The following is an 11598-nucleotide window of genomic DNA, read 5'->3' on the forward strand; positions in this document are numbered from 1 at the left end:
TTAGATCTAACATTTTGTAGTGAAGTATATATACTAATTCATATAAAGAACAATTAATTCCAGGATATAAATTCATCATAATATGCAAAAAATATAGTATGTATATAAGAATTCATGCACATTTTTCATTGTATATCATCGCCACCATTAGTAACTTGCTTTTAACACTGCATGTAGAGAGATATCATATTAATTCGATACTATTCATGGGTGTATAATTTTATTTTACAAGAACATGTACCTCATGAAATACATACAGAACAGACATACATACACAAAAATGGAGTTTGAAGAAAGCAACATTAACTGAACTTGGTTGGAAAGAGTTCACAATGATATATATATATATATATATACATTACAGTAACTCAAAAGTACTCCCAACAAAAAAGAACATAAATCAGATCCAAAAGACTAACAGTGAATTGATAATAACACAAACACAACTGCACAGAAATTGAAAAAGAGAAAAAGAAAAAAAGGAGTAAAATCATATACTATCACCTTTATCAATTTGTATCTGAGGAGGGTTTCAGAACCAACCAAGCTATGGATTTTCACTTCTGGGTTTCAATTATCGACGATAAAATCACCAAGCCCACATCCCAAAATCTCGAAAAAACACTTAGATTAACGAACATGGAGATGAGTCATGAAGATTTATAGTTACTTTTTTTAGCCAAGTTCTCGGCGATCTGAGCCAGTGACTGTAAATTGCACCGAACGATCGTATCAACAAACACGCACGTCTCGTCCTTGGTGTTACCGGGCGGTATATCAACGACGTATGACTCGACGACAACTGTCCCGAACCCCGTCGGCGATTGGTGGAGAGTGGTGACGGACCGGTAATTGTTGAGTCTGTGATCGCCGCCGATAACGCTGAAGCTGATGACGTGTCGCTCGTCGTCGAGGATTTCGAGACGTTCGGTGCTGGACGCCGCCGGGAGACCCGACACCACGTGGACTTCCCTGAGAGTACCCACGTCACCGTCGCCGACGATGACGTGGCAGCTCTTGAGGAAGTGTTTGTAGGCTTGGGGGTTGTCGAAGCGGCGGACGACGGACCAGACGGCTGAGATGGGGGCGGCGATGGGCTGGACCACGGCGGAGCAGGACTGGTTGGGACCCACTGCGTGGGAGTGGTAGTGTAAGACGGCGTCGTCTGGGAGGGAAAGGGAGGGAGAGAGTCGGTATATGGTTTGGGGTTGTTGTCGGTGGTGATTTGAAGTGGTGGTGGTGGTGGTGGTGGTGGTGGTGCGATGGTGGTGAAGAGACGTAGTCATTTCGTCTTCTTGGGTTTTTTTTAGTCTCTCCTTGGAAAGAAGTTTGAGGATAGCTGTTTATGAGGAGTGGATGTGGATATATATATATATATATACGTACAAATATATGAATGTATATGCGGAGAGGGAAAGCGACGAAGTCAGAAATATTATTCAACACTATACAAACCATAACATTTATTAGATTGTTGTTTTATAAGAGAGTTCAGCTTCTCTTATGTTTAAGATTAAGATTGGATTATTTAATCTCGTTTATGGGTTTATTTTTTGATCCAATTTTGATAATTTAAACTGTTAATATCTAAAACTCTTCGACTATTATATTTTTTTAAAAACTCACATTAATCCGATATCGATAACTATTTGATTGAATTAGATTTATATAAAATAAATGAACGGTAAAAAAATAAACGGTTGACAAAAAATCTAATCCGATCGAATAGTTATCAATTTCCGAACAAAGTGATATTTTATAGAGATATAATACTCAGCGAGTTCTATACATTGAACGGTTCGAATTATCAAAATGAGGCTAAAAAATAGACCCATGGACCGAACTAAATTCAATCTTAATTTTAAACATGAGAGAATCTGAACCTTTATAAGAGATACAGACTTCGCTGGGATGTCGGTTGATTTTTTACTTTTTTTTTTTATATATTTTTTTGATTATTTTAATTTGGAGTTAAAAAGTTTATTTTGAGATAAGTTTTTTGATTTTTTTTTATTTTTATAAAATAAAAAATAAAATAATTATAATTTAAATGTGATATTTTATTTTATTAATTTTTAGTTTATTTTATTTTTTTGACTGAAATAACTTTAAAAAAAAAAAAAAAGACTAGCTAAACGTAACCAAAAAGTGATGACACTAGCTATTTTCACCAATAAAATGTAGAATAATGATTTGTCCCCCGAAATTCTACCCCCGAATCCCCTTAATGGCCAAAACGACATCTTTTTTTTTTTTTTTGTTTTCTTTCTTCTTCTTCTTCTTCTTCCATTTCGACTCTGAAACGCAAGAGGGAGAGAGAGAGAAAGAGAGAAGAAGAGGGGACACTGCTGGAAAATCTGCTTTTAGCGGCGTTTACAAAACGCCGCTATAGGTACAACAAACGTCGTTAATTCTTTTTGTGACGTTTAATGTCAAACGCCGATGCTGCGGCCGTCGCTATAGCTTTATGACGTTTAAAAAAACGTCGTTATATGACTATAGGCGGCGTTTTTAAAAACGCCGCGAAATATCCCACCAAAGCTACTATGACGTCACTATCATTTTAACGACGTTTTCAAAACGCCGCCATATCTTTTTAAAAAACTTACTGTTAGCTTTTAGAGTTTTAGGTGGCGTTTTCAGAAACGCCGTGATATCCCCTTTTTTTAATTTTCTTAAATTTTAAATTTAATATGAACAAGGACCTATTGATGTAATAATAAATAAGAAGGCAGCCTAAATAATAATGCATATGTACGGTTTTAGAAACACACAAATGAAGAAATATAAGCTCAAAGCATTAATCTTTACATGCTTACAAACTCCAAAGGCCTTGTTACATAAAGATTTAAAAAACAAAAAACAAAAAACAAAAAGTTGGGTCAAGAGGGTCTCATCAGAGAGTAAAATCAATTTTTCTAGTGTAGCCAATTTTGGGGTCGGGTAGTTATCTGCTGTGGGAATCCTGATGATGCTGCAGCAGTTGCAAACAGTTGCGGAGGATTGATGAACGGCCTTTGCTGATTGTTGCTCATTGACAGGGAGAGGTGATTGCCTTCGGTGGTGGCTCCAATTTGACCTCCATTGCTGCTGCTGCTGCTGCTAAGATACTGAACCTACAACCACACGATTAAAACAATTTATTAGCCGGTCTAATTAATTAACCCAGTTGATATTGTGATATCAAAGTTGTGTAGATTTCTCCATAAAGCAAAGGCATGGAAGAGCTTTTTAGAAGAAATTATAACAAATGTGTTACGTACAGGTTCTAAACGTACTTTATTTTATCTCTTTTCATGTTGCAACTTATATTAGTATCTATTACGTCCCACAAAACATTCTATTCAATTTATAGACTTCGCTGTTAAACAAATGAGTTCAGCTGTTAAATGGTTTTGAAACAGATAATTTGGCTAAACAAATTTGTAGAACGAATCTCGTACCCCAACTACATGAAAATTTGGCTAAACAAATGAGTTCAGCTGTTAAATGGTTTTGAAACAGATAAAAAGATTAAGAAGCAAAAAGGTACTTGTAGCTGGAGAACAGTTACCAGAATAGTGGTTTTTGGTCCGGACAACGCAAGCATTGTCTGCAAAAGTGGTTCCAAGAGATGCTCTGCATAAACCTAGTACAAAATTTTGAAATCCTTTTGCTTAGTTGAAATGTTATTGATGAATAATGCAAACATGTAATACATTCATTTATCTAACCTACGTTAAGAAATTTGAAGTCTGAATGACTTAATTTCGACATCTGCAAAGGATATGACAAAAGCATAAGCGAATCCTATTTAACGAAACTTACAACATCAGTGCCAATGATGTAGTCAAACGGTGGATCAACAGCCTTTATTTGATCCACATTACCCCAGCTCAACTCTGCAACCTGGATGGAACCAAAGGAATCTACATGAAACAAAATTTTCACGTAAGAGAACGGTAAATTTTTTTTACCATAGTAGGTAAGAAAGCAATGACATTTGACAACTTTGCCGATATCAGTTGAACACCAATTACATATGATGGTCATTTAGATAAGAAATTGAATTCAGAGAGAAGTAAGGAAAAAGGAAAGACCAGAAACTTGTAAGCACACCTGAACCAGGATTCATTTGCATGATCCTTGATGCATTACGCTCACAATTTCTCATTAGCAATGGCAAAACCTCAGTTTGGTCTGTGGAGACTACGTCGCATCCTAGCAATGCCATGCCTGAAAACCACACCACTAAACACTAAGCTATTCCCCTCGCAATAGATCACAGTAAACTAGAGCCATCCCTACATAACATTCATATCAGAAATTATGCAAAAACAGAAGACACTCACCAAAACCAGCCACTCCACATCCTGCCCCAAGTTCAATAACACGTTTTCCTTTCAGTTTAGAAGGGGAAAACCTTCCCTTTCTGTAATTTTTTTCCTGAGCCACACAAACATGCACACAAGCACAAACAGAGTTTTAAAAATAATAATAATAATAAATAAATAAAATACTTATTTAACAATCAGATAACACGGTGTGGATGGGCAAATAAGGTTAAGAGAAATGTTGAAAAGCTGAAGGACAAGCATCATTCTGAGAAAATGCCACAATTATCTTATATGGGCCCAACCAACCATTTGTTGAAAAGTTCAAAAGAACTCTGCCTCATGATGACAGATTTTCATTCCTTGTACTTTTGGCTCTTTTCATGGGCAGTCTCCTGAAAATAAAAACCTAAATTAATTAAGCACCACAGTCAACTAAACACGTGTAAACCATAATCTCAAGAACTCTGCCTCATGCTCTTACGTATTTCCATCCCAAAATTGATCCCACCCAATGCAAAAAACATCAGCAACAGTGTGCAATCCGGTCATCATCATTCTTTCTTCTCACTCTTCAACCCCACGAGAGAGAGAGAGAGAGAGAGAGTCGCACATGAGGAAAGGAAGAAGGGGGGAGTGGCAACGGTTTGCAGATCTTCAGTCTTGTTCAAGGAGGTAGCAACCAAACAGATTTATCTATTGTACCATATTTTAAAGCATGTAGTGTATTGTGTTATGGTTCCCAGTCCTTGTACAGAAATGATTGTGTTCCAGGTAACATAGGTCGAGCATATTGTATTGTATAATGAAGCTGAAGTGAAGATATAATTTTGTTATTTATCTATATAACTCTCATCAGTCCTTCAATTTCTGCTCTGACAATTCAAGGGCGTAGAAAAGAAAATAAGAGAAGCTGAATAATTTCCCTCATGAGAGGTAGGGACTGATAAGAAGCAATACATTGACATTGACACTACATAGCCACTCATACGTAATAGCATAGCTTGCTACAAAAAGCTTAACAAGCCATCTGTCATCGCATGAACAAAAGAAAAAACTAGCAAAATAAATTTCAAGCCCACTAAAAGAAAAGATCACACATTTCTGAAGTGTACCAGCAGGTTCTACAGACATCTACTGCAATTAAATAGACAACACCCTTTGAACACTAGTTACCTCACTTAAGGTCTTAACAGATATATTTATTTACATACATGCAAGTAACCACATTTATCACCAAAAACAAGAAAATAACAAACATGTTTTCCCCAATAGTAACATATAATTGAAGACAAAAGCAAATAAATATAAATTGGTGAAATAGAATTGAAAAAACCAGTTTCAAAAGGTTTCCAGATTTTGTAGAATAATGTCAAAAGTAAAGCATGCTCACAGGTAGAAAGTAGCTAAGTGGTGTACACGCAAGAGTTATAATTACTTTTGAGAGATATCAGAAGAATGAAGACCAAGAGTTACCTAAGATGGCAAAGAAATTAGATGTGAAAACTACGGAAGGGTCTCGAGTAACACCAAAAACTGCTGGTATAGAGTCAATCCGAAAATGGGCATCAAATTATCACTAAAATACTAACTACAAAATCCTCAAGCTCTTTGAATGTATACACCTAACATGGACAGGGACAAAGGGAACCCACTGTGAATGCAATATCACTGAGCTCAACAACTGCCACTGTCAGAAGTAAAGGTGTGGCCTGCCAAAAATATAAAAAAGAAGTCAAATCTATGATATTGCAAAACAAGGAAACAAAGATCGGCAAAAAAGAAATGGTTTAGAATGTGGTTGTTCAAATCTATGTTAAAAAAATAAATTACCTCTATTTCGAAACTGAGAGCTGCTAAAGCAGTTAAGCTACCAATCCGTAGTCAGTATGTTTTTCCAGGAATAACCCTGAGAACATAAGGAGAGCATTCAGGATTTGTAGCATTACAAAGATCGGCTTGTATACCAGGAGTAGAGCAATTGAACTGTCCTTTTCCTTGTATCAGAAGTGACTGCAAATTCAAAAAAGTGATAAAAAAAAAAAAAAAAAAAAAAGAAGTAACAAACCAACCATTAAACATATGTAACTAATTGGGATTGTAAATACCAAATAGTATCAAGTGTAGATAAACCTGAGGCTCCCCAACCCAAATATAGAGGGGAATTACTTAACAGTTAGATAGATAAAAAGAAAATACACAAATATAGAGGGGTGCAAGTTTGCACCTCCACAGTTTTTCGCTTGCACCCTACCACAGATTCACCTTTCATATTTTTGCAATTTTTTTTTCTCTACCCCACTGTCAAGTAATTCCCCCTTATTTTAATCTAGTAAAACAAATTAGGACACCATATATATTTGTCCCAAGAGCACTATATAATTTTTCTTCTCAAGTCTTAGCTAAAAAGTCAAAAACAGTCGGCTTTTTTGGCAATCGCATTCAGACCAGTTTGAGAGAGAGAGAGAGAGAGAGAGAGATTACCAATTCCAACTATAACTGGAAGACCTTTATTCTCCAACAAAGCCTGAAATAAAAGACAGTCCTGAAGTTTGGATCTGACTAAAAGACAAAAGACTCCCATAGACTTGAAGCTCCAAAGTCTAAAAGTTTTCCTCCCTACTTATCTAATAACCGTTACCTATCAGACTTGGTGATGTTATCTATACAAAACCTCATTATATTGACGAAAAAAAAAGCAACCTATCAGACTTGGTGATACTAAATGACTAGTATTCCCTGTGTACAATCCCGGGTGGAATGCTTTCGAATATATGATTGTGGTCTAGATTCAAATATTCAAGGTTTCTTGAGAGATTACCGATGTATTCTGGAAACTTGCAGCCAAAATTGTTGATGTTCACTTCCAAACGATGTAAATTGGTGGCATTGATCAAAGAAAAGATAAAGTTCAAGTCCTGTCTTAAGCTTTGAAAAGTTTCTTTTTGATCAAGTATTTCTTGCAGAACAGACCTTTTAGAGAAACAAGCAAACTTGAGTAAATAATAGATAGATTTTAGAATGAATGAATTAAAAGATCACTTTGAAGAAAAGAACAAAACCTCAAACCTCTTGTACGCATACAAATGAGCATCCATCAAATCAGCGCGGATTGCCATCTACACAAGCAATGAAAAACAGAGCCCCCAGTAAGAACCAACTACCCAGTCGAAATGGTCTTAAAAAAGGCAACAAAACAAGGAACAAAGAGTTATTACACATTATTAGATATCATCTGTGCTTCCCCGTGAGCAATAAATCAAACTGGTGACTGAAATTTCTAATCAGTTACGCAGACCCACAAGAGCAATAGATCAAACTGACAAATGATTTTATTTTTTCTTTCCTTTTCTTTTCTGGTACAGAATAAAATTATTTTTTTTGCCAGCAGAGAAAGATAAGAAATAGCTGTTTTAATGAAGGAGATGAAAATGAGGAGGCACGAAAATTTAGGGAAAAGAGAAGAATGCACTCAACATGTGACAACAATTAAAATTTTTTTTTTCCTTTTTCTTGGGTACAAAGACAACCAAAGAATATTAATATGAAGGTCACCCCCCCCCCCCCCAAAAAAAAAAAAGGTGGCCCCATGAGCATAGACAACAAGGAATTAATTTAAAAAATAAACAAATAACAAGGGACAACAACCAATAAATAAATGAAGAAACTCATCTCAGTCATTGCACTAAGCACTGAAGAATATTTTTCTAACAAAGGAGATTTACAGACCTGCCACACTGCTCCAAAATATGATTAAAAGATTGTTTTCTGGTGAATGCCAATAGAAACCTTACAAAGCTGCCGGAAAGAGGTCACAAGCACCCAAAGCATAAATAATGAGAGCATTCATTCCCATCCGCTGAATATATATATATATATATATATATATATATATATATATATATATATAATTACAAATACAAATATAATATATGTATATAAATGAACATAGAATCGACTTACTATGTAAAAGATGATGGTTAAGAGGAATCCTGATGCTCCTGCAGTAATGCACATATAGCTCAAAGTGTAAAGTGGTTTAGAAAAAGAAATACCTGGAAGAATCAAGCATACCTTGCAGTTAGAGGAGAACAATGGAGTACTTAAAGTATTAGGATTGCAAATCAGATGCTAAAGTTAGACAGCATACCTAACACCTTTAAAACATAGCCTGAAATTAGTAGAGGGAAGGATGATATGGACCACCAAAATACCCTTTGCCTGTGGCCCTGCAAAATGTAGGCAAGCAACAAATTGTAGTAATATAACACAAATCAACAAAAGATCGATCATGTGATTGCACCTTGACATGTATCGAATTTAATAAATACACTTGAGAAGCAATTTAGGCTGCAAAAGCATGCTAAATAAAACCAACAGCATTACAAGGAGGTTGAAGACTGCCCCTCATTCCACAGTGCACCTAGAAAACCAATGTGGTGAATTGACAAATAGTTCCATAAAATAAATGGAAAAAAAAAAATGAAGGAGAAGAAAAGAATATAGTATCGAAATTAAGCTACAAAAGATTTTGTGAAAAGTAAAAAAGCATCAAACTTCCTCATACAAAAATCCAACCGTTATGCTTTTGATGTTATCAATTGCTAAGACCATGAAGAGGAACCCAGTGAGAAAAAATGATGGTTGGCACACAGCTTGTCAAATCTTAATTAAAACGATATTGAAAGACACAATGGTAATCAACATAGGCATCAACCATCGAAACGACTAGCTTGAATAAGTATTGCTCAAATTCCTTTGGAGCTTCATCCTGTGAAATCCAGACAGACTCTGACAAAGTCTCTGTCCATCGACACGTCCCATTCCGTACTGATGCTTTCCCTGATTTGCTGACAGCTTTCCCCGTTTCTGTGGAGAGAAAAGAGACATAAAGCTTGTCCCATCCTTTGGGTACCTAGAAGGGAAAAAAAATAGAGAGAGCAAAACCATGAAAAAAAAATAAAATTAAATGAACAATGTAACAGTGAAAAAAAAAAAGAAGTTAAAACAAATAAGCTTGGATAAAAACTCAAAACAGAAATCACTGGGTCATAATTCTAGGACAGGGGAGACAATAGCGTAAGCCAGCCTGTTATTACATTAGATTACAAAGTCCATTTTTTTTAAACTATTCAATCAGTCAACATTTTGTGATAGTTACAATTTCTTAGGTAGTGACATCCATATGCCTTCACTCTAAATCCAGAACCGCCTAGCATGACTGTAGTAGTGTAATTCAAGCTGATGTTGGACAGAAGTCAGCAAAATCTAATAGAAGTCCTATTTTGTATCACAGTTCAGAGATATAATATCACTGGTGCATCAAAAAGAATGCATTGATTATTTGTTCTTGTTCTGTCATACAGCAGAACTCTCTGATTATAATGAGAGCCATGGCAGGCTTGAACAACAATACTGTATCAGTGTATCACAAGTCAATATTGCTGGATGCCCAACCAGAGGGGATTTGACAATCCAATTAAACGAACCCATGTATAATATATTGATTATCACAAATTCATACAAACCAATTAAAAGAATGCACTGATATATTTTAACACCTTAAAATTCAAACCAACAAAAAAGAAGAAAGAGGAGGCAGATGATGAAGAAAGCAGCAGCTGAAAGCATCTTTACCCGTGATTCTACACTGGCACATACAGCATAAATGCCCCAGTTTCTGGTGTAATTATTATATAAATGTACTTTCCCAAACCTGACACTGGCACATACACTCATTTTCTATAAACGTGGGCTGTCCTAGTTCAAGAACAAGAACAAAAAGTCAAGGTCCTCTTGATAGTAAGTTTACGGGTTTTGTCAGGATGACCAACAAAACTAATCCCTTCACTAAGAAAGCTAACAAATCAATCTCAATACACACTTATCAACAGCCACAGAGTCAAGCAATTAATCTAAAATAGCTATCTACTAACATTTCACATCAAGTTAGGAAAACTACAAATATAAAAATAAAAAAGCTGTCCTTTCCCTTATCAAGTAAGAATGTCAATGCAGTATCAGTTTTCATAAGACATTGAAAGCAATGAATTCTTTGAGGTAGAAGGTTCAACTTACCAGTCAAGCCAAACATTGGACCTCATACTTTAAATCCTATTAACTATTAGGTACTTCAAATAAAGCTAGTAGGCATTAACTCACACAACTTTTGGGGTAACACCGGCAAACTAAATTCTTAATTATGGATCTGTGCAGTTAATAGACTGCTTCCAGAAAATAACAGTAGCATAGAAAAGTTTTCTTTGTCCATGATGACCAAATGGGAAGAAAAACCAAAGTAAAATTCATTGAGCCAAACAATGAATAGCAGTATCAGCCACAATAACAGACATTACTTGGAGAAGAGATTGTTGATGGTGGAACAAATGGAGAAGGGGCAAATGGTGGAGATCCAGGACAGGGTTTCCCAGTAACCGGTCCACGTAGATTTATGTTATTAGCAAAACTGCAGAAGGTACACAAAAAATTAGCATAGCATTTTACATCAATCATTCAAGGACACTACAGAACAACAATCTCTCTAACAAGAAACCTGATGGGAGTGAATAGTGAAAACGAGCCACTGTCTGGAATAGGTCCAGATAAGGATGATTATTCAATCAATACATAGAGATACATATATAAATTCATATATATACTTGTATAGAGAGATTTTAGGAGAAAAAAAATTTCCAAAAAAAAGTACAAATAATGTGTACGTAGAGAATAAAATTGTGCGAGAGATCCAGAGAGATTGAGAGATCGAGAGAGAGGGAGACAGAGACAGAGATCGAGAGAGAGAAGAATCGACGAAACTGAGATTAGATTGAAATCGAAATCGAAATCGTGCATATGGTTAGTAGACGATGCAGATGCAGATGCAGATGGTGATGGCGGTGGCGGTGGCGGTGGAGCTTTGAAATCAAAATCATTCTGAGATTGGATTGACCGAATGATGAATCACCGAGCTGAAGAAGTTTGAATCAAGTTGAAGGAACTGAAGGGTTTAGAGAGAGAGAGAGACAGAGAGCGAGTGAGAGATTTGAGGGACCGATTTCTCTGAGGCTCTAGGGTTTCTCAGATTCAAATAAGTTGTGAGAGATTTGAGGGTTTGAAGAGAGAGAGAGAGACACTGTAACACATTTGAAGGCGCTTTTCAAACGACTCCTTTACTTAAACGGTACCGTTTTAATAAAAATAAAATGTGACGTTTATAAAACGCCTTTAAATATTAAAAGTAGTGGCGTTTAAAAAAACGCCGTTAAATAAACGCCGTTAAATCATA

The 11598-nt window shown here is 35.9% G+C and overlaps 3 protein-coding genes across 8 annotated transcripts; all 3 read right to left on the reverse strand.

Annotated features, from left to right (window-relative positions):
• Positions 1-286: 286 nt before the first annotated feature.
• Positions 287-1341, reverse strand: LOC114311646 (abscisic acid receptor PYL4-like). Its single transcript, XM_028257776.2, has one exon. The coding sequence runs from the start codon at positions 1284-1286 to the stop codon at positions 651-653; it is 636 nt and encodes a 211-aa protein (XP_028113577.2). The 5' UTR covers positions 1287-1341; the 3' UTR covers positions 287-650.
• Positions 1342-2895: 1554 nt separating this feature from the next.
• LOC114307133 (uncharacterized) lies at positions 2896-4845 on the reverse strand. Its single transcript, XM_082866972.1, has 7 exons — positions 4798-4845; positions 4623-4708; positions 4332-4425; positions 4099-4215; positions 3808-3908; positions 3554-3628; positions 2896-3116 (listed from the first exon to the last, which is right to left on the reverse strand). The coding sequence occupies exons 2-7, from the start codon at positions 4623-4625 to the stop codon at positions 2919-2921; spliced, it is 588 nt and encodes a 195-aa protein (XP_082723098.1). The 5' UTR covers positions 4626-4708; positions 4798-4845; the 3' UTR covers positions 2896-2918.
• Positions 4846-7024: 2179 nt separating this feature from the next.
• Positions 7025-10773, reverse strand: LOC114284486 (uncharacterized). Of its 6 annotated transcripts, none has more exons than XM_082876992.1 (6): positions 10670-10773; positions 9031-9228; positions 8464-8542; positions 8277-8368; positions 7383-7432; positions 7025-7286 (listed from the first exon to the last, which is right to left on the reverse strand). In XM_082876992.1, the coding sequence occupies exons 2-6, from the start codon at positions 9031-9033 to the stop codon at positions 7043-7045; spliced, it is 468 nt and encodes a 155-aa protein (XP_082733118.1). In that variant the 5' UTR covers positions 9034-9228; positions 10670-10773; the 3' UTR covers positions 7025-7042. The 6 variants fall into 6 exon arrangements, 1 of the variants encoding a protein (XP_082733118.1); XR_014334478.1 differs by adding an exon at positions 8043-8172 and having other exon boundaries at positions 7048-7286; positions 7376-7432; positions 8464-9228; XR_014334475.1 differs by adding an exon at positions 8043-8172 and having other exon boundaries at positions 7050-7286; positions 8464-9228.
• Positions 10774-11598: the final 825 nt, after the last annotated feature.

Source organism: Camellia sinensis, chromosome 1 (assembly GCF_055761805.1).
Source record: "Camellia sinensis isolate YWXY chromosome 1, ASM5576180v1, whole genome shotgun sequence".
Lineage (NCBI taxonomy): Eukaryota > Viridiplantae > Streptophyta > Magnoliopsida > Ericales > Theaceae > Camellia > Camellia sinensis.